Source organism: Lonchura striata, chromosome 2 (assembly GCF_050655825.1).
Source record: "Lonchura striata isolate lonStrDom1 chromosome 2, ASM5065582v1, whole genome shotgun sequence".
In the NCBI taxonomy this organism is placed as follows: Eukaryota; Metazoa; Chordata; class Aves; order Passeriformes; family Estrildidae; genus Lonchura; species Lonchura striata.
Window position 1 is genome coordinate 44,129,060 of NC_140704.1, and position 27,581 is coordinate 44,156,640.

Here is a 27,581-nt window from a genome sequence, read left to right on the forward strand (position 1 = left end):
CTGGAAACTTCTAATCTCAATTTACTCTCTTCCAGTTTGAATCCATTGCACCTTGTCCTGTCACCCCATGCCTTTGTAAAATGTTCTTCTCCTTTCTTGGAAACTCTCTTCAGACACTGGAAGGCCACAATTAAATCACCCTGAAGTCTTCTCTTTCTTCAGGCTAAACAAACCAAATTTCCTCAGACTTTTCTCACAGGAAAAGTCCTCCATCCCTCTAGTTCTCTTGGTGGCCTCCTCTGGACTTGCTCCAGCAGTTTGATACCCTTCCCATATGGGAATCCCAGAGCTGGATGCAGCACTGCAGGTGAGGTCTCACCAGAGCAGAGGAAAAGAATCCCTTCCCTGCTGGCCATGCAGCTTTGGATGCAGCCCAGGACACATTTGGCTTTCTGGGCTGCAGATGCACATTTCTGGGTTGTGTCCAGCCTCTCATCCATGGGCTCCCCAAAGTCCTTCTCCCCAGGTCTGTTCTCTATCTGTTCATCACCCAGCCTGTGCTGACACCAAGGGTTGCCCTAATCCAGGTGCAGCATCTTGCACTTGGTCTTGTTAAACTTCACAGTGTTCCCATGGACCTTCTTCTCAAGCTTGTCCAGCTCCCCCAGATGGCATACCATCTTTCAGGTGTGTCAGCAGCCCTACTCAGCTTGGTGTCATTTGTGAATTTTGAGGGTCCACTCAATCCCTTTGTTAATAAAGATATTAAATAGTACTTGGTCCCAGTACAGACCTCAGGAGGACACCACTTGTCACTTATGTCAATGTCCGAGACATTGACAACTTCCCTCCAGACAGGGCGGTCCAACCACTTGCTAATCTATGTAACAATTCACCCATTGAATCCATCTCTCTCCAGCTTAGAGAGAAGGATGTTGTGAGGGCTGTGCAGAAGTCCAGGTAAACAACATCCATGGCTCTTCCCTTGCCCACTCTTGCACTCACTCCATCGCAGGAGGCCACTGGGTTGGTCAGGCAGGACTTGCCCTTGGTGAAGCCGTGCTGGCTGTCCTGAATCACCTCTCTGCCCTCCACATGCCCTAGCACAGCTCCCAGGAGGATCTGTTCCATGTTCTACCCAGGCACAGAGGTAAGGCTGAGAGGTCAGTAATTCCCAGGGTCATCCTTCCTACTCTTTTTAAAGATAGGTACAATGTCTCCCTTCTCCCAGTCACCTGGGACATCACCTGACCGCCATGCCTTTTCAGGTGTCATGGAGAGGGGCTTGGCAACCGCTGTCCACCATTCCCTCAGGATTCTGGGATGCATCTCACTGGGTCCCATATATCATTATAAAACAGGACTTATGGAGTATTTTTCAATGTTGTAGCAGGACTACTTATTTAAAATTTGCTCTTTTTTGGCAGCAGCTCTTGACCACTCTTTCTAAGACTGCAGGGTGTTTTCCTACAGTATTCCTGAAAAGCTGTAAGACTGGCTTGTGTTGCAATTTTAGCTGGATTTTTTCATTTCCTAAAAACTTTATTTCAATAAACCCAGGGATATATAACCTGATCACATGTGTTACAGGGAGTATGAAAGAGCCTCATAAAGTTGCTTCAGAAAGAGTGCTTAAGCAAGACTATAAGAAGAGGGATGTGATGGCTGGAATCGCATAAGGGAAGGAGCGGTGTAGATTTTGCTCTAAGTACAGACAGGAAACCATTGAAAACTTTCAAGCCTGAACAGAAAGTGCCTTCCCTACAGTGACACAGTGGATAACAAGGAGACCCAAGATACATTTCCATTCTATAACATGTCCCTCTCAAACAGCAGTTTTGAGTTTGGCATAATGGGTTTGGTGGATGCTTGTGGTGGTGAATGAGTCACTCCTGACCGACCAGCATATTCTAACTTGAGGACAAAAGCATAGCTTTTCACATATTGTTTGGAAAGATTTTTAATTCTTTGTGGCTCCAATCTGGGGGCTTAGGCTGAAGACAAGTGGACAATGTTTTCAGGCTGCCTGAGCCCCAGTTGCTCCAACCTTTAAAAACTGGGAATGGTCTCTTTCCAAAATGGTAATGCAAATAATCTGAAGCTTTGAAAAGTTTGAGCAAGATTAAAATACAGGAGAAAAAAAGAAGACACATTCAAAAGAAAGGCAACATTTAATATCAAGCACTTAATTTTAAGCACCTGTGACTACATTTTGTGCTGTAGCCAAATTATTATCATCTTATAAAGAATAGAACCTGTTACAAAAGAATCCCCTGAAAATGTCTTTTTCAGCCATGTTGAGACTCTGAAGAAACCCAGGGGAAAGAAATTATGTTTACTGGTCTAGAAAGCATGGCCAGTGAGAAGTGCCTGCAAAAAGAGTAGAGGATCTCTCAGACTTAATTTCCATTATTTTACTCATAGTATCTTTTCTGTATGGGCTTAATGGGCTTTAACTAATTCATGTAACTGCCTAGAACATAGAAGCAGAGGAAACAGTGGGAGAAAATTCTCCCAAAGTCAGAGACATTGCCAGGAGAAGATTGTCATGAAAAATTAGGTTCTCCATCTCCATAAAAAAATCAGAATGAATAGTAAGAAAAGAGTACATAAACTTCAGCATGTTAATCCATTGAAATTCTTATAAATAGGGAAGTACTGCTTGATGAAAGGGAAGAATCAAAAACCATTAAGAACTTCTGCAAGAAAATTGTCCTGCTTCATCTGGAGCTTTCTACAATCTGCCACAACAGTACCACTGAGAGAACTAAAGCAGGGGGATCAAACCATGATGTGCTTATATTACTCCATCAGTTGCTGAATGTAAGAGAGAACTAAATTTTTGTGACAATGATACAATGTTAAATGCATGCTGAAGTTAGACTTTGACAATACACTTAAAGGCACTGAAGTAATTTTCCTTTTTTCTTGAAGAAATATCTTTTCCTGTGGAGGGAAAGAGATGCTGAAGACAGATCTCTAATGGCTAAAATATTGGTGATGTTACCAACCAGCTTACCTGAACAGAAATGACTGGTCTTCAGCTATATGCCAGTAAGACTATAGCAAAGATAAGAGATGGCCTTGTAGTTCATCTCATTTTCTAGGCTTTCCATGGAAGGAGAAATGCTGACTTCAGTCCCTGTGTCAAAGCCTGTTCAAGAATTTCAGGCAAAGCAGGACAGCATGAGGGAAGGTGCATACTGAGGGAGTTGCTTTCCTATTGCTCCAGTGTGCTTCAGCCATTTTTTATTATGAAATTGAATGAAGTAGATCTTTTGTGCTAAAAGAAGAATTAAATTAACGTCTTAATAAGACTTATGCTGTGGACTCCTCTCGAGCACCCTCACCCACAACAGCCCTCATCAGATGTTTTGCTGACTGTCTTCAAGTTTACAGGGACAGGCATGTAGCAACTTTGGCTGAGCACAAGGAGGAGCACAAAGCAGGCTTTTGCAATGTCTGTTAGTAGGGAATTTTTTCCCAACTCCTTCCAACTGGAAGGTGTAGGATGCAGGGATAATGTCTCCCATCCTTAGCTGGTGGTTGGCTAGCTAATCTAAGGGCTCCCTTGCTAGTCAAGGAACAGAAGTAGGTACTTGCAGAGGGTGGCAAACTGTTTTAAGTTACGCCACCTTAGGCTGGAATGAATCCCCTTATGTAGGGAGCTTTCTTTAATGATATAAACAGCCTTAGAAAACAAGTTCAGGGTAGACAGCCACCTGTGCATTGACAAAGCTTGCAGGTAACTTGAATGAAGATTTCAGGGTTTTTGGTGATGAGAAACCATTTATTTTGGAAAAACATCAAGTCAAATATTTTTGTTTTGCTGTTCTTTGGAGCCGAGGTGATTTTTTAGCAGGTAAGCCTGATAATGCTGTCAGCTTCCATTGCTGAAGAGAAATAGATCTAAGGTAGGTCTAAAGACCAGTCCAGGTGGTGGTCCCAGAAGTTGGAACAGATTTGTTATGGCACTATGAAGACTGTACTCTGCTCATGCCCGTGAAAACTGCATGTGATACCTATCATGGCACAGAAGTAAGACTGCAAAGCCTGTCCTCCTCTTCCCCTACATCCTCATTCCCATTCAGGTGTTCCAAAACTGTGTTTTGAGGGGTAGGAAAATACATAAAAGTAAAACAGTTTCTATCTGTGGCTTATGGAAGTTGCCATTAGCTGTTCAGGTGTCACAGTACCTCCTTACAGCTTTAGGGCACTCCACAGAGCCTTGGAGGAGTAAGACTTGGTAACAGAGATGGAAGCAAACTTGGAGACCTATATATTCTTAAGATATTCTGCACTACTCACAGAAGAATGACGCAAGGACGTATCGGTGCAATCTGCCATTCATGTCAACCTCTCCTCACAAACGTTGTGGTGCTCAGTACCCTGTCACAATGTTTGGTTCAGTTTGCAGAAGGCACCCTCCCAGCTGAGGGACTGGTTATTTGGGGTTCTTGTTATTGTACTTCACTACAGTGTAGGAGCGAGCCCTATTTAATGCACATTATCGAACTGTAGAATTCTGCTTTTCTCTCATGATCATGTCTCTAGTTCTGTCAGGCTAATCTCTGAGTCCTTCACAGATATTACTGTATTTGCCTTCTTACCACATTTATGAGATGAAGCAATACAATTATGTCCATTTTGCCAGCTTCCACTAATTTGTAGAACCTGGTTTGTAAACTGTTTTTCTCCAAATCTAAGTACTGTGCTGGGGTAGGGTTCTCATCTATTGTAGCTGCTGGTTCTTATCTTCACACTGGTTCCTGGAACATGAGGATCACAATAGCAGAGGCTATCTATGAAGATCTTAGTGTAAGTAGAAAGAGAAGGTGCTTAATTTGCGTGCTAGAATTAGTCACTCTGGGGTGGGTAGGATAAAATCAGCTCTAAGTGTCTCACTCCCTTGATGAATCTTGTGCCTGTCCTGTGATAAGCCTGCAGATTCCCATATTATCTGTGGCACAGGACTTGGCATCTCTGAAATGCAAGTCTTGGCTGATTTTGCTTCTCAGCTATCTGCAGGACTATTCAGTGAAATTGAACCTGAAAGACAAAAATGCCTCCAAATAGTATTCAGTCTTCTCAGAGACTGGCCTCACACTCATGTGCACCTACCTGGGAGACCCTGCTGTGTTTCTAGAAAACTCCCCATGGAGAGCCCAGAAGCTTGAAGCCAGCTGGGTAGCCACCCTACACCAGCTTAGACACATAATGAATCTGGTGTTAGTCATCTTCTGGCATGTTTTATTTATGGGTGGGGACACCACTTCCTTTATAACTTCTATAGAGAAAACAGAAGAATGCACAGGGCTTCAGATAAGTCATCAAATCTTTTTTCACAGTCCACAGCAAACTAACCAAATGCAGTCTGTGGTACTACAGACTTAAAATTCTTCTCCATTCTCAGCAAAAGACTGTGATATTTTCTGTACTATGGTGGATTGCATCCTCTTTATCTTTTTTTTTTTTTAATTATTTATTTTAAGGCAGTACTAATTGCTGTCTCGTAATGGGAATGAAAGAGCTAGCTCAAAGCTTCGTCACAAGGCAGACATTTCACACCTGCTCTGTCAGTTGAACAGTTGTAGATAGGCTGTTTGTGCCGCTGTGCAAAACAGTCTCAGCAAGAGTGATAGGAAATAAAGTCCATCTGTATTTGTAAAGCTCTCAGATCACATTGCAGGAATTGCTTTAAATTTAGCACAGGCAAACTAGCTTCTTGTAAAGATTGTGTAAGCATTAAGATGAAAGCGAACCACAAGTAAGTGGCAAAAATAATTTCAATGGAAAAGCTGTGTGAGTAAGATAATTTAAAGGAAATCTGATACTTCTGCCTCAGCTGTACTGAGTTATTCTGAGATAAACCCCTACATAACGACCCACATGAATCCTAGGGGGAAAAAAGTATTTTCATTGCCTAAAGTGCACTTGGTTTCACCTGAAATCTCAAAACCTAACTCACTGGTATGTTTGTTTGGAGAGTTAACCTTGTACACTGGTGTTCCATTTTACAAGACTTCATCAAGTGACACTGTATTTTCAGTGCTATTGGATATTGGAGATGTTCATTGTCTAGTACTGTTTTCACATGTCCAGGGACCATTTCTTGTCTCCTAGTTGTTCATATGTTAAATGTATTAAACATTAAATGCTTACACAGTGCTCACCACTGGCACTTCCAACTTCACACATTTCATTGAAAAGATTGTCAGGGAAGTCTAAGCCCTGCCCAGCCTGTGTTTTTTTAATCTGAAATCAGGGAGTCTGTCCTGACATGTAGCCTAGCATTTTCTCTGCCTGAAAAATAATCTTTTAAAAATTAGGGCCAAAGGCTCTGGATATGAGCCACAACCTGGAGAAGCTGTGTCAGAACTCTGTGACAAGTGAAAAGTTTGTCATCTAGCTTGAAAATCAGTGTGAAAGAAGAGAACAGCTTGAGTCACTAGGGGGAGAGACAGACTGGCCATCTGGCACTGCAGTGCACTGGGACAGATGAGAGGGGACACCTGATTATCTTCTTCAGGCTAAGAGAAGGAAAGGAACTGCTGACAGAGAAAGAGAGAGAGCAAGCAGTTGGGCACAGGAGTCATCTAAGGGCCACCAGAGTGGTGAGCAGACCTCTGAGATTTTTGAATTGTTAAAGAAAGTTATAGTTAGGCATGCTTTAGAACTCAGTGGGGTTATGAGGTCATTTCAGCAGAAATTGAAAACCACAGAAAGTTTTGTATCTCACTTCTGGGTTAATTTATTAATGCATTTGGGGTTTGCACTGGATAATGTATTTTGGTTGTAATGTATTTCTAATTAAGAAGAGCAAAACCCACACAAGATATGAGGGAGAAGGTGGTGTGAGGTGTGTTTCTGTAGCCAAAATTCTAGTGTAAGGACTACAAATAGTTACAAATAGTTTGGCCGTGAATGAGCAATGTCATTGATTTTGGCTATTCCAACTATCCTTTGTAACTGGAGCTTAAATAAGAGAAGAAGGTAATACATACTTCTTACCTGGATCTTTTTAACTCTGCTGTCAAGCCCCGGAATATTATGGAATTTCCCAATGAGTGCTGTATCCTGCCATACTGAATTCAGTGGTGGATCTCAAACGTGGCAGACTTCTCATGGCCCTAGCCTAGGGGTTGGGCAAAATGGAGGAACATCTGAAATTCAGTCTCACACCTTCTTATGTTTGGGCTATCCCATGTCAAGTCAACAGAACTGAGGAACAGTGTGAAAGCTCTGAACTTGGCAATCATAGGCTGGAGAAAAGCCAGGAGGAATCACAAGCAGCACCACAATATAGCTTGTTATTTTGCTTTTCTGTTAGTGCCTGTTGCAGTGCTTTGCACAGTTTTCGTATACTTCACTTACTTTAAAGGTCTGGGAGATGTTTTTGAGGATGTCCACATTTGGCCAAGAGGCCTTGGAGTAGAGTAAGATCAGACCTGGATAAGGTTACAGTGCCACAGGCATCATGGTACAAAAGGACATAGAAACATGAGACAGAAAAGTTAGTGAAACGTGTTAGATGAAAATCAATAGCTAGGAAGTTCGAGCCCTTCAGAACACACACAGTTCAGAACCAGGTAGGGAAGTGTTACTAGATGTGAAAAGTGGTATTCAGTAGTTTAACTGTCAATCTGGTATCAACAGTTTCAATACAGCTTGGTCTCTGGAGAAACAATAATTGCTTTAGATATGCAACATCTCATTAGATCTGTTCTACAAACAGCAATAATTTCCTTATTCCATCCTCTTCTGAATAGTGATCACATTTCCACTAATTTAGTGAAATAAGATTGAGCTATATATTTTGGCATATATATTCACAGTATCACCCCAAGCTCCAGGAAATCTAGGTGACATGAAACCCAGCTGTTACTTGGTGCTTTTGCAGTGGTATTTGCAGCTGACAACATCTGAGCACATGAAAGCTAACTGATCTGATGAGTTGATTGCAAAATTTCTTTTACCAATTTTACTATGTGTCAGAACCTTGAAACAGTGCAACTGCTACCTGCTTTATTCCAAGATTATTACACCTGCAGAGAAAAGTAGATTGCTGTTGACAAGTTTCTACCTAAAAAAATGTATAAATGAAGAAATGGCATTACCAGCTCATTGTTATTATTATACTGTGTTCTTTTCCAGAACTCTTTCAGTGCATACAAGTGCAAAAATTTTTGAACATTGTTTAGTGTCTCCATAGATTCTTTCCATCGCATATAAGAGTAGCATAAAATCTTGTGGTCCAAACCATTAAAAATAAAATTTCATGTTTAGAGAAGAGGCACAATACTTCTAGGTGCTTTGCTGTGTACAAGTGTTTTGGGGTGATGCTGGGTCTCTGTTCTGGTAGTTCTTACAATAAAAGGGGCAATAAGATAACTACATGTATTATTCCTTTTCAGAACCACATTTTACAGAGGAGCCTGCTTGAGGAGAAGTGTCCTCAGAATCTGCAGTCTGGGTCTGTGAGAGGTTTGCTGTGCTTGGGCAGAGGACGTGGGACTTGGATCTACACTCTTGAATTCTTAAACACCAATATTTTAAATACAGCAGTGGAAGATGTAGTGGGGAAGAAGTCTTCAGGGAGACCAGCAAAGCACATTTTTTATTCTTTGGTTAAGGCTTCACATATCATTTGGGCTGAATTCTGCTACTGCACACACACAGAGTAAGCATTATTTCAGTAGAAGCTGTACAAAAATAAAAAAAAAGTAAAAAAAAGAAACCAGATTTTGACCCTTGTTTTGTAACCTGGAGAGAATGTTACTGCTCATTGGGAAAGTGCCAGTGGGTGAGGGCTGGTCAGACAACATTTCCATTATCCCTTCTTCTCAAAATATCAGTTAAAGCAGAATATATAGTTATAAGTTCTGTTTCTTGTAGCTTCCTGATCTGAAAGATTAACAAGAAAAATGATGGCAGGTGTCACTGAATATTTTAAACAGAAACACTTTCATCCAAACTCCAAAATCTGGCCACAGAGAGAAGATACCTGACCTGAGATGCTGACCCACATTTCTTTTCAATCATTAAAGTCCCTATGCAGTCCAAAAAACCCCAGAGAAATGCACAAACAGAGAGCTTGATTTCCAAATAGAAGTTTTCTGAGGAGTAAAAAAAATAATAATTGAGTTGCAGGGCATTTCTTATCCATTGGGGAATAAAACCTAGAAATGTTACTTACGCTATCTATAATAAAAAAAAGAAGTATTTTCTGTACCATATAGTTAATAGCAGGAATACTTTGGCACCAAGTTAAATTTTTTTTTTTAATTTTTAGGAAGCATAAAAACATGAAATTATGTTTTCAGAAGGAAAGGTAGAATTAGGAAAATAGTTAAAATTTTTATTATCTTAAAAAATAAAATCTTTGACAATATCCAGGCTGTGTTTTCCCTGATTTCAGGTGTTCTCTTGATTAGCTTTAAAAATATGTTTGGAGTATCACTACCTCAATATAAATGTTATTTTTTCCCTGTGAATTTTTACTGGGATTTGGAGAACAAAGCTTCCTCAGCAGAAAAGTGGAGATAAGATCTATTTTGCTGAAGAGCTTCAGGGTGCATCTAAATTCCATCAGATGCATTTATGTGATACCCATTCAAAAATACACACTCTAAGTTTCCTTATCCTAATAGAGGCTCGTGAGTCATTAGGCAGACTATCAAGAACCAAGACAAAAAAGATGTAGCTAATGTTTATTAGAAGAAAGCATTTTTAAAATGGCAGAAAATAAAGACATTTGGGAAAAGAGTTGAAGCCTACTTTGCTACAAGTGATTTTATGATGGTTACATTTTGCAGAGAGTGCTGCAGGTACAGAGTTGGAGCTCCCACAGCTCCAGAGGTGATGCAGAGCCCCACCTGCTCTGAGGACATTCTCAAGTGTGGGAGCCTCCACGAGTGACCAGTGTAGGGGCCACCTGGAGCCATTGCTTTGTTATTTTTGGAGGTATCACTACCAAAGACTGCTCAGGGTGGCAGCCCTTCCAAGGATTCCAGGGCTGTGCCCCTGGGACCACCCCATAACAAACAGGGTGTTGAGCTGAGGGGGTTTTTCATCTGGGACCTGAGGCAAAGGGGAAACTGTGACAGTGCCTGAGGTGATTCCCTCTTTGCAATGTGAGGCAATCCCATGCCTGTCCACTTCCCCCTTTCCAGAGGGGTGTCACATGCTTGTCCCAGGGATGTAGGGATTCAGCTTCCACAAGGCACAGCATACCTGGGGGCGAGGCAGAAGCAAGAAGAGGAGAAAATAGATACCAGACAAAGCAGCCTGTTTGCTGATGTGTACTAAAGGAGCTCTAAAAGGTAATTAAAAATTATTCCACAGCAATGCATGGTCATTTCACAAATGCACCGGTTCTCTTGGGAAATCAATGTCACGAGTTCTTACGTGGCAGGTGACAGCATATCCCAGCAGGAGGCACAGGCATACTGCACCTCCCAGGGGATGCTGCACACATGGTACGACCTCCAGGACCACAGCAGAACTTTGGCCAGCCCCTTGCACCAGCAGAAGGTGGCTCAGGTGTGCTCACATGACCCCTGCACTGTCAGACCAGCCAGAGAGCTGGGTGGGTGCCGAAATCGACTGTCCAGCCCCGGCACCTCCGGCAGGGCTGGAGAGGACACGACCGCAGGACTGAAGAAGTCCTTTAAGATGGGCCTTGAATGTCACGCCGGCGAAGGCATAGATGATGGGGTTCAGGCAGCAGTGGATGAAGGAGATGGTTTCTGTCAGCTGCAAGGCCAGAGCTATCTGGGAGCTCGCCTTGCAGTCATTGATGATGTGCAGGCTCTGCAGAGAGTCCAGGAACAGCGCGATGTTGAAAGGAGTCCAGAAAAGGAAGAAAACTATGACGATGATGAAGATCATCTTGATCGCCTTGACCTTGTTACGGTTTTTGCATTTTTGCAGGTTTTTTAGTATCTGAGTGTAGCAGCAAACAAGGATGCTAAAGGGAATCAAGAGGCCCAAGACATTGACTGCAAACTGAGAAGCAACCTTCCAGGTATTGTCACCTGGGGGGTATTTGGGGACACATTGCAAAGCCTGCTCGATCTCCAGCTCCTGGCTGAACATGATGTTGGGTACAGAAGCCAAGCCAGCCACGAGCCACAGGATCATGCTGATAATTATGCCACAAGTGGCTGTCCGTATCCTCATGGCATAGACAGCATGGACAATTGCTATGTACCTGTCTACGCTCATGAGGGTTATAAAGAAAATACTGCTATAGAAACCTGTGTAGTAAATGCCAGCCATTGTCTTACACATGGCATTGCCAAAAACCCACTGGTCTGAAGCGTAGTGGGCTTGGAAAGGGAGGGGCAAAACGAAGAGGAGATCAGAGGCTGCGAGGTTCAGCAGGCAGATGTCAGTCATTGTTGTCAGCTTTTTCCTGGTCAGGAGAACCCAGAGGACCAAGGAGTTTCCCAGGAGGCAGAAGACAAACACAAGGCAGTACAGAATTGGCAGAAAGAAGGATTTAAACCTGAGAAAGTTGTTTCCTTCATTACACGGAGCAGTGTTTTCATCGTATCCATAGTCATATTCTGTTGTGCCAAGGAATTGGCTGGTGGGATTCATCTCAGACACCTGTGCAAGAAAGAGAAAGGATTAGAAATGTCTGGCTGTTGTCCTGGCACAGCACTTCCACAGTGGCTTCTGCTTCTGTCTTGGTTGTGTTGAGACTATGGGTCAGCCTCCAGGCAGAAGAGAACTACAAAATGCAGTCTTGGTCTCACTGGCAGGACAAGCAGTTGTACCACCCTGCAGCCTGCTGATTTTTCCAATACATGTGTAAGTGTGAGCACTGGGATGCTCTCTGTTTCCCTGAAGCTGTGTTAGTGCCAGTGGACCAGCCCCTCATCATTACAATGACAGGGAAAAATTCAGGTGTCTGAATAGTCATAATGATAAAAAAAAAAACCCAAACAAATCCTGCATCTGATCTAAGAATCTCAATTTTCTTGTGCTCCCTGGGTGAGGAAGCTTTTTGCCAGTAGTGTAAAGACCCTCAGAAAAGTGTTTTGCCTGATGAAGCTGTCACCAAGCAGCATAACCTCACTTTCAGCAGAGCTGATCAGGGCTAGGTACTGGCACATGCAAGCTACTTTTCCATGGGTGGGTCCAGGGTTGCATACAAAAAACTCTCCAGCAACAAGGATTTCACAAGGCTGCACAGCAACATTTGCAGTGCCATGCTCTGAGCTGCCACCAACCTCGGGCAGCTGGTGAGCAGCTTGGCTGTTCTTTTTGCCACAACACAGCAGCTTAGTGCTCCTTCCTGTTCTGTCCAGCTTCAGTTTTCTAGCATAGAGAAAACCAAATCATTAGCAGGAGTGTTCCTATCTCTCATTTCTGAAGAATTGCAATGAAGGCAGCCTCAAAATAGTAAAATAATCTCACATGCTCTCCAAGAGTGAGTCAGTGCTTTAGACAACTTTTTTATTGTTTCAGATGTCAGTTCATGACCCCTATAAAAGCAGATCGGGTTTCCAGACTTGAGTGTTCACATTTTAAGTGATGATTCTTTCAAGAGTTTGGTTTTTCACTGCTAAGACATTTGGAAACTTAGGCTGTGCTGTGCCTCTGTTGCACCTGCTTACAGGTTGATCATATCTTGAAAGAGCTTCAAAGACACAGAATTTCCAGGAAGGAAGAATAATTTTAATAATAATTGCTGTTAAGATGAAGCAATAACATGAATGGAAGTGATAATTCTATAGAAAAAGGTTATGTACTCTCCTGAATTAAAGATTGCTGCCTGGAGATAAAAAAAGAGAGAGAACAGTGAAAACCTTTTATATTGATAGGAAGGAATCACAATTCACCCCTTCTTGCCTGGCTGTGCCACCTGTGGGGGGAACAGAACGATCTGTATGAACAGCCAGTGTCCATCCTCTGCTCCAGGTATGGATGCTGCTCGTGCCTCACTGACCTGCCTCAGCTTTCCTTGGGGCACCAGAAATGTTTCAGTTGGTAAGCACAGTGCAGAGAAAACTGTTACAAATACAGCATTCAACCCCACAGAATTCCTTGTTCAGAAATAACAAAAGATGAGAGAAAAGGTGTGCCGCAACTGCAATTACACATCAACAGTGTCATTCTCTACTATATTGAACTCTTAAGCTGTAGCTAGGACATCTGCATTATTAATTTTATCTTTGTATAAGGCATAAATTTTCAAATATTTTCAGATATTTAGTTGGTGAGTGACTAGCTAATGGCTCTTCTTGCAGCAGCAGATAAAGGTAGAAAATATTTCCTGCTCTTGATGTGTGAAACTGGCACGCTGTGACTGAGTGATGCAGCACTGGCTCTCGCTTCTTAATTGCCTGTCAAGGGCCTCTTAAAAGCAGTTCATAGATTCAACTACCAAAACTAAAAAATATTCAAAAAATAATGAATACTGTGTGATAGATATATAAACCTATAAACATGTAGATAGATATGTAGAGATACATAAATCTAGACTTATAACTAAAAAGTATCTACTTCCAGCAAAATTCAAGTGTTTTTCCTGGGTTGAACAGAGACCGGAGATGCCCTATTTCAGACCACCCTTACACCATTAATGCCTTCAACAGCTCCCAACCAGGCCACAGCATTTTCCATTTTTGCCCTTTCCACATCAGTCAGCAGAACAGCCCAGCTGAAAACGCAGTTTTACAGAAGCTCTCAAGGGAGAGGTGGCTGCTGCAGGTCCCCTGGTTGCCGCAGCCAGCCCGGTAACAGCACAGTGAATATGGATGGACTTTACCTCTGACAGCAGGAAGCCTCTGCTCTCTCAGATGCCCCTGGCCCCCTTCTCCTCGTGCCCTGCTGCCGGGCTCAGGGGTTTCCAGGAGTTTTACTTCGCTTTCAATTCACTTGTGCAGAGGGCTGAGATTTTGTGATATGTGGCTGTCGAATGGGCAGCTGCCAGAGACAGAATAGGCTTCAGGACAAATAGAAGATTCTGTATCTGTAGTAAACAGGAAAAGAGTGAGGGGGGTATCAGGCACCTTCTGCGAAACAAAGATCAAATACATCTCGTCTTTAACACGGTAATGGGTAGCACTCCTTTTAACGTGTTTGCTAAACCCCTCTTCTTCACAGCCTCCCCTGATTTAAGGGAAAAATTTAAAAGTTCACATGTCTCCATCTCAGGAGACACCCTAATAAATTTGCAGCTTTTTACAGAAGCTGATATATCATTTCCAGTTTTAGTTAGCATTATTTTAGTTTTTGATTTTCTTCAGCTAGTAACAACTGCTGTTTATATCCCTCCCATTAAAAAACTCATCAGTATTTTGAGCAAAAGAAGAACTCAAAGCTACTGATACCATTTAGGCATCATTTCTTAATCAGTTCTTCTTTAGTGGAGGTATTCAAGTTTCTTTGCTACCTTGGAGATTTTTCAAGTTTATTTTAATTACTTGAGGATGGAAAAGGACAAAATATTGAAACAAAGACATGTTTGGTATTTTGTATTTTATTCAATTACTTTAAATTACTTACATTTAGTGAAACACTAAAATTGTACATTGTGGTGCTTTATAAGTCAGACAAATGATACACTTTTTATCCATTAATCTCAACAGGCACAATTTTCCTGACTTTTAAGAGCACAGGGAATACCAGCAGTCCCAAATGAGTATGTGGCAGATCCAAAACACAATTTTTACTGAAGTTATTCACATGTTCTTTTGTTTCAGTTCCAGTCCACAGCACCTTTACAGGTCACTGATTGTTGTTGCATAAGTGAGTAGTGAAAGAGTCTCAAAGAGAAGAAAAGCTAAATACTGCAGGAGAAAGAAAAAGTGAGAAAACAGGCTGGAGGAAAAAAGGAGTAACGTTTTGAAGGACCTGGCACTAGTTGGTAGCACAGTCAGAAAAAACCTGTTCCATGAGATATTCAAAATATTAACAGTGACCAGGGTATCATCCTGCCTCCAAGTACCCAGCTGGTCTTATTACACAAGAGAGACCACCTCCTCTTATTCTGTTTATATTTTTTTCAGAACTAATTTTTGAAAATTGTTGCAACAGAGCTTTATGTTATTGTATTCTCTACATAATAATTATATGATTAATAATATGTCAGTATTATGTCCTGGTGTTACAGACACACAGTATGACATAATGTAACTTTATTCTATTTAGATTTATTTATATTTATTTAGAAATCAATAAAGTGAGCTTTCATTATTTCTTAGGAATAAAACATTAATAAATTAAAGATGCCTCCTCTTCCATCATATCCTTCTTTTGCAATAGTTTGGTTGATAAGTTATTAACATGTATAAAAATTAAAACAATAGTTGACATGAAACTAATAAAGGAATAAAACATTTCTGCATTTTAAAACATTAGTACACATTCTAAAATTGAAAAAAACTTGTCTTTTTTCTTGAGTTATTTTCTGCTGCACAAATTATGATCTTGCAAAAATATTTCAGTTCGTTCAAAATGCATATTTTTAATTGGGAAATTTCCCAGCTGTGTACTTTTACCAGCCACAATTCTGCACAGTCAGGCAAAGAGAGGCATGAAGCTGGGAGAGGCAGTAGGGAAATGCTCTGTGAGTTCCAGAAAATTGGACCAAGCAAGAAGATGCAAATTACCTAAAAGGTGAGGAAAAGAGCTTGAATTCAAGAGAACAAAAGCTGAAAGAGAAGTAAGCAGGCCTGGTGACTGATATGGCTGGAGGATGGCTGGGCTGGTTGCTGTACTTTGGGCAGACTAAGGCACATGGATAACAGCTTGGAGAGTGATAAGGTGAGTGAGGAAAAAATTGTGGTGGTGCTGGTGTTTTGGAGAAAATAGTAGAATTATGGGGTCTGATGGAACATTTCCAAGAGTAGCTCTGCTGTGTTTTGGGAAGTGATATACAGGTGTGAGTCCCTGGCCCTACCTGGCTTTCAGGAAGGTTTACATGCCTGCAACTGCTTCTGTGGTGGTTGGTGCTCCTGACACACAGCCAGAAACTGATCTTTTCTCAGCAGAGAAAGGGAATTCATGAAAGGAGGAAGAGGACGTCATTTGTCAAAAGCAGTGACAGGAATGGAGTAGAGATGAGTTTAGGAAAGGTGCTGTTTCTGACTGGCAGGTCCGAGGGTGGGTGGGAGGTAAAACCCATAGGGGTGGGCTTGAGAACTGAAGAGAATATAATTATGATTTTGGCTGAAATGGAGATAATTACAATGATGAAAACTAATAGGAGATGCCTGTGCTGGGGGACAGGGAAAACCCACAGGCAGATTTTATTCTTCTTCCCATGCTGAGCCCTACTTGCTCTCCTACAGACAATTGAAGAGAGACATGGGCAGGCAAAGCCCTGCTGGGCTGAAGGGCAGTAGAGATAAATAACCACCAGTGTGTTCACAGATCTGGGTGCTGCAAGATGCAGGTGTGCTTCCCTTGAAAGCTCAGAGGAAGATATCTGGTGGAGGGAGGAGGAGAGGTACACATTTCCAATTTCTTTCATAACAGCTGTGAGCCAGGCTGTAATAACTTGTATCCTTCCCAACACTTTTTCAGTCTTTGAGTGACAAATGCCAAGCCCTGAGTTACACAGGGGCTATTGCAGTCAAAGCTGAATTTTCTACCAAACCAACACACAGCCCCTTGTAGTTCTTGTGAGGAGGACAACAAAGAAAATGTGGTAAACCAGCAAGAGTGGCAAGATAGGAGCACAGAAGTTAAAGGTCACTGCACTCAAAAGTGCTAAACTCTGGTGGAAAGAGGTACAGAGAGGCTGCAAGGTGGCAGGACGGGCAGTGCAAGTGCTCAGTGTGGTAAAGTAAGATCATGAAAAGGATATGTTTGCTACATACAGACTACCCAGTGAAGACATGGCCAGGGGAAAAGAGATTTTCTCATCTTAAAGGAGTACAGCCATATGACAACAATATTTACCCCCTTGGGCTCAAGTGAGTTTGCTGCTGGGGCACTGGGGCTGTGGACCAGGCTTGCTGTGGGAGGAGAGACAGGCAGCTGGTGTGTAATATGGTCTTTTGCTAAATGTCTGAAGGGGATGCATGACCAGGGGCTCTCATAGCCAGGGATAGGACAGCAGGCACCAGGCAATCCTCCCCAGGGCCTCAGGATGTTCCCAAAGTGCTGGGTGGGAGCTGATGAGTAAGAAGGTCTTGAATCTGCTCATTAAGATCCTGGACAAAATCCAGCCCAGAGCTTCCTTCTCCAGGAGCCCTGACTGCTACCCTGCAGTATCCCTCCAGCTCAATTTTATCTGGTCCCTAATACCAGGGCTAGCAATACTCTCTATACTTCTGTGGGATTTACTGTGGGAAAGAAATACCTTACAGCAAAACAGAGACAACTGGCTGTGGCTACCTCTGGTGCTCCAGCCTAGGGCCATTTTGGGTCCATGAACACACTCAGTACTGTGAGTACAGAGGGAAGAGCTAGATGGCATCACTACTTTGTGAAAAGGCTGGTGCAAGCAGTCTCCATTCAAGTTAAAAAACATAGCAGAAATATTGCTGTATGAGGAGTTTTCTGTTTTGTCTGCTCATGTTTTGGCAGTGGCTGACAGGTCAGCCTGCAGCAGCCACCACAGCTCCAGACAGCTGACAGGGCTGGGGAGTCTCCAGTGTCTGTGTGCCACACTGCTCACACTTCTCTTTTAGCTGCCACCACAGCCATTCCTTTATTTGCACTCAAAGTTGCAGTTTCTGCTGTTTTATCTTCTGTCAGAACAGTTGCTTCAGTGTGGGAAAAATTCCCACGCAGCCCTTCATATGGCTGAAGACACTGTCAGCCCAAAAGTGATCAGCACATCAGAGTAATGCAGACTTCCACTCCTCCAAACTACTCAGAGCCCCAAGATCAGGGAAGTGAGGCTTCACTGCAGACCTGTGTTACATGGAAAGGCTGTGGCAAATGCTGCAACTAAAAGGAATCTTGCTGTGAGACAAACAGCATGGCCACATCTCCAGCTCCTACAGCCAGAAAGGTTCACTGGCAGTGGAGACACCCCGTGCACAGATCTGCTCTCAATTTACATCTCAGAGTTCTTACTGTGTTATATTGGAAGAGGGAAGAGATGACTTAGTTCAGCAGAGGAAAACAAACAGGATTAACTGCAATAGGGGTTTATGAGATGTTCAGAGATGCTGGGTTGTTCAGCTGAAATGCCTTGCAAAATACCAGCAGTCCTCACTGTTAGTGAGAAAAACAACGAGGACAGCTCAGTTTTGCAGGAGAAGGCTGCAGTGGGGGGGTCAGGGTGAGCGTGCTCTCTGCAGCATGGGAGCAGCTTGGCAAGAAGTATTTTGATGACTGTCCCACCCCAGATTCCTCTTCCTGGCCATCTCTCTGTCCCAATAAACTTCTCCTAAGTGTCTCTGCCTATGTGGACCAGCAACTGCCCCTCCCCAGCTGCAGCACCCTCAGTGAATGCACCTTGCACCCCTCTTTCTTAGAGCAGCAGGAGTGGGCAAGGGGGACACTGAGCCCTGGAAGTCCAGGGCTGTTACTCACCTGTGAGATGAAAGAGGAAATGCCACACAGGAGCTATCTTTTGAAGAATCATTGCCTGCTTTAGTTATTTTCACAATGTTTGTGTCTATCAGCATCAGCTATCAGCACACTATCTTAGCAGGACCACATTATCTTAACAAAAATTCATTTCATCAGACCACTGCCAGTGTAGAGGTAAAAATCTATCATATGGCAGAATGGTTCACTTTCTTTTCTACATGAGAATAACTTATTTGTATGCCCATGTATAAAGTGGGGGGTGAGATTTTGTGACCAGGTAAGATTCTGAGTGATGGGTTTTTTGACATCAAAAAAGCATATTTTTGTTGACTAAAATATCTCTGAAAGTGCCAAGTTGTTTGGGGGAAAGATTCTCCCCCTGCAAAATCATGAGAAAAAGGAAGAACAATTGCAATACTTTATTCTAAGAAGACCCAGAACACTGCCACTTTTCATTTTCACAAGTGTCATTTTCAAATATAGTATTTTGTTTTATTTTTCCTCAAAAACTTCAAAGCTTCAAAAACTTTCCAGTTGAACTAAGATGTGTCTATTCTGCTGATAGCAGGCAGAAAATTTTATTTTTCTTCTCAACTTGATCAGCAAAAAAATTGACACTCACCACTAAAATGTAGAGTTGTATTACCGTAACAAAGTGCTTGTGTATGCAGACACGTACAAATGTGCACCAAAAAAACTTATTGGGCATTGTTCTGGCTCTCTCTCCTGCAGCAGATGCTCAGTGCAATAAAAAAGGCTGTGAGCCAGAGAATCCTCCAAAAACTGTTTCTGAGTTCATGTAGGAGAAGCAGCTGGGGGTGTTTGGTGAGGTCTGGAAGGGCTCATTTTGCTCCACGCTCTGCTTTTCGCTGCCGGCACCGAAGCCACAAGGATTATGGCTCTGACAGCTGCAGCCTTGCACAATCGTTTGGTTTCACCCAAGCAGAAATCAGTGCGTTGCAAAACTCCCAGCACAGTAACTCATTCATAGCAGTGTCAGCAGTGAGTGGGATTTTCTCACCCAAGCATTACAGCAGGGTAATTGTGGGACACAAAGGAGTAAACAAATGCATCTCTTGCATATGCAGTCTTTGAGAACAAAAATCTTCTCCGTCTGTCTCTTACTTGATGCTTTTTTTCCTCACCCTGGAGCACAGGTCTTTAAACCTTTGCTGTCCCAAACTTTTGGTTCACCAGTGCACAGGCACCTCTGGGATTTTCATCTGGCAATGCTTTGGCTGAGGGTGGAGAGCAGAGAAGGCTGCAAGCAAGAATCAATTAGAACAGAGAAATCACAGAAGACAGGGCTGCACTGGGTGATCATCGAGTCTGTCCCGTCTTGAAAGCAAGAGCAGTGTCCCACTGTTACTCTTCCTATGCAGTTGTTCCACCTGCTCCTACAGCCCCTGCCTTCCCCCAGCTTCTCCTGATGAACCATCCTAGAGCTTCTCCAGATTTACTCCTGGTAAATTTGTCTTCATCCAGAGCTGTCCTGGTATAATCTGAGCCAGTTATTTACCTTAGCCATGGAGGAACAATTACTTCTAGCTATTTTAAAATATTATAAGACAATGTTTTCCTTCAATTTTAACAGCTCACAATTAATGTTTTTTCCTCTGAGGTCATGCTTTCTAAATTGTTAATTGTAGTTTCTGTTCTTCTTTGGTGTCCAATTTTTCTTAATTTTTTTTTGCATTGCAGTGCCCAAACTGGCAAAGCAGACCAGAAGAGTCATCTGTCTGGGGTAGCTGTTTTCTTTTGCAGTCAGGTAACACTGATGATTCACAGCTCTTTCATGCTGGATTTCAGCACCCAGATGCTTTCCCCAGAAGTGCTGCCTTCCTCAGAAGTGCTGCCTTCCCCATGCTGTTTGTGGCCTCAGCTGACCCTGCCCGTGGAGAGAAGTGGTCACTTGTCCTTAATGCGCTGCAGCCCATTGCTGCCAGGTTTTTTCATCTGTCAAGGGCAATTTAAGCAGTCATCCTGTCCCTCAGTACATTAGTACTCCTTCCCAATGTGATGGCATGTGTAGAAGTAGCAAAATCATGCACCAGAGTTTCATCCAGAGCAGCAAAGTGCAGCAAATGCTCGTTTGTGCAAGAGCAGGATGCAGTTCTGGATGCAGGATCCTTCTGGGCAGCTCTCCTGTCCAGTGGCAACCACACCAGAGTTTGTCTGAGCACTTGTGCACCCACATAAAGGCTGTTGGAGGTGCTCAGAAAGCTTGCTCTGAGCCATGGGATACCACTGCTTTGCCATGTGGCATGAGCCTGTAACTGAGGCTGATTTGACATAGCTGCCTCTTGGCAAATCTGTATCAGGCACTACTCTTTATTTTCCTGCTTATTCCTTCTCGTGCTTTCCAGCAGCTGTAATTGCACTGACTGGCACATAATTCCTTCTCTGGCATAAACTGATGGCTCCCCACTGGATTATCAAGAGTTCCTGTGCTGACTGGCTGTCCAGAGCTCACCACCACACCTTGCCGCTGGCCACACTGGCTCAGAGCAAAGGTGCCACCAGCCACCCTCCCGTCTGCGGGGTGGCCCTGAGCCAGCAGCACCCAGCTGCAGCTGCACCCCTGCCCAGCCCAGCCAGGGCACTGCTCTGATCCCAGCCCAGCCAGGCAGTGCCTGTCAGACACCACCGAAAAACACAAGTGGCTGCACCACTTGAGGCCTCTCAGCTGGCCCAGGGGCTGCAAGGAACCAGGAGACCTCAGGGTGGGAACTCCACGTGGGTGCCAGGGCCCATGTCTGTGTCCATTTATGCTGCAGGAGCTTCCTCTGGAAGAAACTCCCGACGATTATCAGATTTTTAAAGGAAAAAGGTAAAACACATGAGATCATGCTCCTAAACGAGGGAAGCCTGTGCAGTTTAAAAGTGGGTTGATGACTCAGGAGCCCTGGATTCAAACCTGCACCCTGCCGCTGGCAGGCTGCTCTCAGCTCAAAAGCATCATGCACTGAAATCTGGGCATCTGTCATTTCCCATCTTGACCATGGTGGCTACAATCTCAAATCTGTGTGGCATTGTCCTGTCTCCTTCAGGCGTCTGCCCTGGCCAGGGGCACAAAAAGAGGCTTTGTTGAGGTAACACCCACCTAAGCTGCTGCAGTATGAGCAGAGGTGTGAGGAGAACTTGGTAACACCACTGATAAATCTTTATTTGAGTCACTGGTGAACAGGAAGCTAATGAACAGTTTTACTATTTTTCTTAGTTTTTTATGTTCTTTTGGTCTGATTTTCGTAGCTATTCTTTTTTTGCTTACTTCATCTCAGGAAACACATTTTTTCTGCCACCTCTCACAGGAAATGTGCAAGACACCAAGTGCTGAAAACCTCAAGGTTTGCCCAGCCCTCTCTATGAGAGGTGATGAGTCAAAGGGCCTGGAAATGAGGGTATCAGAATGTCTTTGGCAACAGCTGGAAGTGTAGGGGTCCAGCTCACAATGATAAATGTAAAGCTAAAAGAGTTTGACAATGCAGAATGCAGACACACCCTTTTGTGCTGTGTTCAACCTGTGGGGGCTTTTCACCAATATCAGAGAAAGAATTTCAAACCTTTCTGGTCAAGACATCCAGGGGAAAAGGTTCCCAGTGAGGTGTGGCAACCAGGCTATTGGGAACTCATTTTCCACACCAAAGACCCACCCTGCTGTCCGCACCAGGCACATCCACCACCCACACCACTGGAAACAAGCAAAACAAGCACAGCTGCTCTGCTGGATTTGTGAGCTAGAATGTTTTGGAGGAGAGGGAAGGCCCTTGCACTCAGTGTCCAGACACAGCACGAGCAAGCAGGGCAGATTGTTCTACCGTGCATCAGATACCCCTGTCTTGTCTTAAGCTGAAGGCAGCAGTGCTGGTACAAAACCTGCAGGGATCAGTGCTCACCACGTTTAAACTCTCTCCTGATCCTGCACGGTGCTGCTGGAGAGAACAAACGAATAACCAAGCCCCTGCTGCTTACAGGGAGGCATGTCAAGGCTTCCCAGCAGCAGCCTGGGGCTGCAAATGTGACTTTGGCTGATCATGCACTGAAAGAAAGGAGTTTGCTATTTGCATTCACCTTCTTACCTGCTCCTCACCAAAGCAGTGGGGAAGATCCCTTAAGCTAGACAGGGTAAAACAGATTCTCACCACCTACACCATCCTCCTCTCCTGTGAGCTGGAGATGGACATTCACAGCCCAATGAAGATAATAGATACGGTCTAAAATGTTCAAAAAATAACAAATCCAGCAAGAAGCTGTGTAGCAGCATGGGTTGAATAAGAGAAGGACGAGTCACTTTCCGGTATGCAGATATGTGGGTCAGGTTTCCTTCTTGATATCAAACTGCAGCTTTATTTTTTTTCTGGTGTGGTTTCAAATGAGTGGGATAAAGTAGATAAACTTTTCCACTGCACAGTAAAAATCTCATTTTTCCTTTTACAAAACACAATTTGGGTTTTTTTTTTTTTTTTGATGACTCTTCTGATAAGCTCAAATAATTCCAAGGACCAATAATTCAAGACATCTTACGTTGTAAGTTGGTAGGTAGGAGAGTAAAAGGTCAAAAGATTCATTAACCTTTTGAAGGTCTTTCTGAGCACGACTCAAGACTTAATTCATAAATAAGAAAAATGGTAATGTGTCCATATTTCTTGAACAGAGAAAAGGACATCTGAGAAATCCTGAAGTCAAGAGTTGAGTCACAGTGCTTTAGGCACCCTTTGAAGAAAAAGAAAGCTCTTGAATTAATCTCAAATAATGTTCAAAACAAAAAAAATAGTTGTTTGGATGTTTAAGTTTCCTTAATCCAAAATGCTGTCTGCTTGCTTTACCTTTATTCTATCAAATATGTACAAAGTAAGCAATTCCAAACTTGGAAAACTCTTCCCAGTGCCAGCTTTCTTTAAAAGACAGCCCAGCATGCAGATGGGGGCAGTCAGCTCTTGGAAACCTTCACACCTCACTTTATCAATGAGTTGCCATAAGCTGGGTTAAAGTAAGCTTGTCTTTTTGACTATTTAGAATTTTTATCAGCAAAATGGGTCTGAAGATGGAACAAACCAACCCTCGTTTGTTCCCACTGTGGCTTATTTCAGCTTGGAAAATTTAAAACAAATTTAAAACAGAAGTTCTTCTCTGTAGCATAATAAAATAGATCCTCAGTCCAAGGCGACAAAGTGAAATCACACGTTTTAGAAAAATGCACAACATTTTGGGGTTTTCTTTGCTCTTTAAAACGTGAATTGGTGTTGTGATAAGGCATCAATCAGCAGCTGACCACATAAACCAAGGGAGGTTAACACAATTTAATTCCCAGTAAGGCATGCTATTCAAGAGTATGAGCATGCTCCCATCATGATTTCACTTAGGCTCTTGCTGTTTAGGTTGGTATAAAACACACCTCTTTGCACAAAAGAAGGAAGTGACTGCACAGGAAAATTACACATTGGTCTCCAGACTCTCTAGAAACCTGTGACAAAATAGCATCATTATATCACTGGGATTGTTAAAAGCTCAGCCCTGGGAATATCTGCAAGTCTGACATCCAGTCTTGCTTTTAATACAAAGTTGTTTTTTAGTTAATCTTATGTTTAGAATCCTAAACTATGGTCTGTCTTAAGGAGCTGGTGGCTAACAAGATCACACAAATAGCCTTCAGGTGTTACACAACCCTATCAGAAATAGCATTCAGTACCCTCCATCCTGCTGATCCCAAGGGTGTTTGGTGATCCTCCAAGAAACTCTTTGGGAAAAAAAATATTCACACAACCAATACAAAAATAACGGAGGAACCTTGAAAGGATTTGGGATTCAGAGAAGTTGGTCTAGCAAAACAGCCATAACTCCAGTTAAAATAGCTCCAGCTTCAGCGTGGCTATGCATTCCAAGGGGCACAGCAAGGAGTTCTGCCTGCTCTGTCTGAAAATCAATCTTACTCAAAAAGCAAGGTATTTTTGTTTCTTCCAGGAAACAAGAAGTTTTCAGGAGCATCAGCAAAATGACTGCCTCACCGTGTGATGCAGGGCTGAGCCACAGGCTCTGGGGAAGAAGCAGCTGGGCAGGCAGCTGCTTCCTACTGCTGCCCTGACATCCCACTGTGGCTCCTTCATGGCCACTAAGTGCACATTGCACTGCAAGCAGGAGGCTTACCTGTGGTGTGACAACGGAGGGCAGGGAATTGCTGCATGCAGAGAGAAAATCCTGCCTGCCATAAAAAGCAGCCAACTCTGCTGGCAGTGAGGGACACACAGGTCTTACACTTCATTTGAAGTGTTTTCAGAGAACTACACAGGAGAAAAAAGATCAGCCCTTTGGCCATCATCAAAGGGTGAACACACAGCTGAAAACCTGAGCTGAAAGCATCCCCAGCATGCTTATGTTTCACATCCTGGCACAGGCACTGTAGGGACTGGATTACCCAAGGTGAGAGGGCGCTGCAGAGCTGACAGATGCACCAGCTTATACAGACTCATGGGTGCAAAAATACAGGGATCAGCCAGGGAAGAAGTGACCAATTTTCAACATAGCCTCTTCCATGACAGTGCAAAGGCAGCTGCAGCAGCAGCAATTAGGCTTCCTGGAGTCCAAAAAAACAAGAGGCGCATCAGAAAGAGAGCAACAGGCTGTTCTAAAGATAAAATACCACCACTGGTCAGCCCCCTTGTAGCAAAGTGGCAGGGTTTGGGAAAGTTTTCCTCAGTGCAGGCAGGTGAAGCAAATTCCCATGCCTGTGATCATTACCTACCTCTCAGCTTGGCTTTGCTTCAGTGCCTTCCTCCTCCTCCTCCTCCTCCTCGGCCGACAGCGTGCGCTCCAGCAGGACCTGTGCAGGAGCCCGTGCGGGAGCAGCTTTCAGTGCTGTGGTGTGCTCAGCAGCTGCTGGCTCCTGAGGCTGTAGGGATGCCCAGATGGAGCTGAAAGCTGGCATGGGGACAGCACTGGCTGCCTTTGGGCATTGAGGTTCCCCCCCTAAGCAAATAGTCAGACATAGTCCAGTTTTCTGGAAAGAGTGTTTCTGTATGTTTCAATATATGTGAGCTGTTGTCTCCCTGACTGCTGCAGCTGTTACCCAGCTTCTCTGTCTCTAATTGTGAATGTGGTCCTAGAGTGCCTACGGATTTCACGGTACTTGATTAAAACGGGCAAAATGCTCCAATGTTGGAGCAACGCCGGAGCAGGAAGCACGGTGTGAGTTCCTCAGTTCAGACAGCTACATGTTTGGTGTTTCTACACCTGCACAGCCACTTTCCCTGTGTCCCATCTATTCTGAGTAGTCCTTTCATCTCTGCTGGACCCCACCACAGGACATCAGGGGCAGCCTCAAGCACAGGATGGCAAGGGCTATACAGGCACTCAGGGAAGACCCAAAGGAGGAACGCAGACAGCTGTATGGCACCTCTTCTGGGGCTCACCAGCCTATGGCAAAATGCATCCTGGTGCTGCCTCTGCTGCCCACAGCCCTCCACCAAAGGATGTCTCCACTACACAGGTGACAGTCCATGAAATGTACCTATTCCTGTGCCACCCCTGACTCCTGCATGCAGCTCGCTGTCTGCCTTCACTAGCACGGATTCAGCAATGGAGCACAAGCCTGTGGCATGCTTAGGGGACATCTAGGGAGGTCACAGGCAGCCAGGGACAGGGCAGAATAGTCTGTGCAGCACTGAGAAGGAAACAGAAATCAGGCAATGAGGATGAACATCTTGCCAAACTTCTTTTTTTTGTTCCCTCAGATGCTCCAATGTCTCTTCCTCTTCTGCTGCACCACATTGACCTGAGGAATCAAGCTCTGCTGCCTGCATTGCCAGGTGGGTGTGGAGCTGTCCTTGAGACTAGCTAACCCTTAGCTTTACCTGCTGTAAGCAGAGAGCAGGATCTGTGCCCCCAGCTCGTGGTTGGTTCCCCTTTGTGCAAAGCCAGTTTGGCTGTGTGCCCCAGCTTCCACTTTTGGCATGGCAGCTGTGCAGCTGTCTGGCTCTGCAGAGCTGGGGGCAGGACTCCCACAAGGCTTCTGCTCTGCTACCAGATCTTGTCAGTTCCTCCTCACACGCCCTCCAGAAGACAGGGCCAAACCCCCAAAACACACACATTCTTCCATTGTTCTGTAGCTCTCCAAGCTATGTGAGCAGTACTGTGAAGATCAGATCTGCTCATCAGAGGACAGGGAACCTGAGCCAGGTCACGGTAACCAAGGGTGCAGGCAATCCTGTAAGCAACCAAACTCCCCCCATCCACCTTAGACCCCAGTTGCCATCGTGGGCTGTTTGTGTTGTGCCACACAGTGCAACAAGGAGCAGAGGTTGCAAAACAACTTGCGGGAAAGAGAGGACCAGAGCTAAAATTGCAAGGGGAGCACTGGGAAGAGGAAGATGCATGAAGGTCCAGATTGTCCCTGCCTAGATTTTCCCTGCCTGGTTTTAATTTTTCAAGGATAAAATTAAGAATAAATATTTCTACTCATTATGATGGCTCCAATTCTACAGCAGAATGCCAGTTCACTCTTGCGTGTTTCTCTTCCCTTTTCATATTTCATTTTCCCCAGTGCAGCTCAGCAGGACAGTAACCCACACAGCCAAATTTAGTCCCACAAGTGCAGTTCCACTGACCACAGCAGTGTTACTGCACAAAGCACTGGCTGAAGATCTCCAGTGGTGATATTGACTTCAGTAAAAGTGCAGGAAGTAAACAAAAATGTACCAGTCCCTGCTCCAGAAACATGTGGTGATGTTTTGACTAAGTTTCTAGAAAAGATGAGTATGGTGTTTTGCCTTGAAGACAGTTTAAAAGCAGGTTTTAGAGAAACCTGCATACAAAAGGTTCTACTCAAGCTGACATAAATGTGGCTTATATTAATTTCACTTGCTTTGATGGGAGAAAGGCACAAAGCTGGTGCAGAATTACATAACTAGACATAACTAGACTTAAACTGAGATTTCATTTGCATGGTTTTGTATTGCTTTAGCTAGATCAGCTCATGAACATCAACTTTGTGCGTAGTCAAACAAAGCTTCATAACTTCTTTTCCCAGCAGCTCAAATGCCTCCCTCACTGTGCTAAAGCAACAAAATGGAGTGCTCAGTCATTGCTGGCAAAGGTAGGCACTAGTTTTAAACTCACTTTCCTTTAAACCTCTTTAAGCT

At 43.7% G+C, this 27,581-nt stretch overlaps 1 protein-coding gene across 3 annotated transcripts; it reads right to left on the minus strand.

Annotated features, from left to right (window-relative positions):
* LOC110471067 (C-C chemokine receptor type 8) lies at nucleotides 1-27,581 on the minus strand. Of its 3 annotated transcripts, XM_085573298.1 has the most exons (3): nucleotides 25,187-26,405; nucleotides 13,721-13,924; nucleotides 1-11,553 (listed from the first exon to the last, which is right to left on the minus strand). In XM_085573298.1, exon 3 carries the CDS (start codon nucleotides 11,542-11,544, stop codon nucleotides 10,489-10,491), a length of 1,056 nt encoding a protein of 351 aa, XP_085429424.1. In that variant the 5' UTR covers nucleotides 11,545-11,553; nucleotides 13,721-13,924; nucleotides 25,187-26,405; the 3' UTR covers nucleotides 1-10,488. The 3 variants fall into 3 exon arrangements, with proteins under 3 accessions (XP_085429424.1, XP_085429426.1, XP_085429425.1); XM_085573300.1 differs by lacking the exon at nucleotides 13,721-13,924 and having other exon boundaries at nucleotides 25,187-27,581; XM_085573299.1 differs by lacking the exon at nucleotides 25,187-26,405 and having other exon boundaries at nucleotides 13,721-24,501.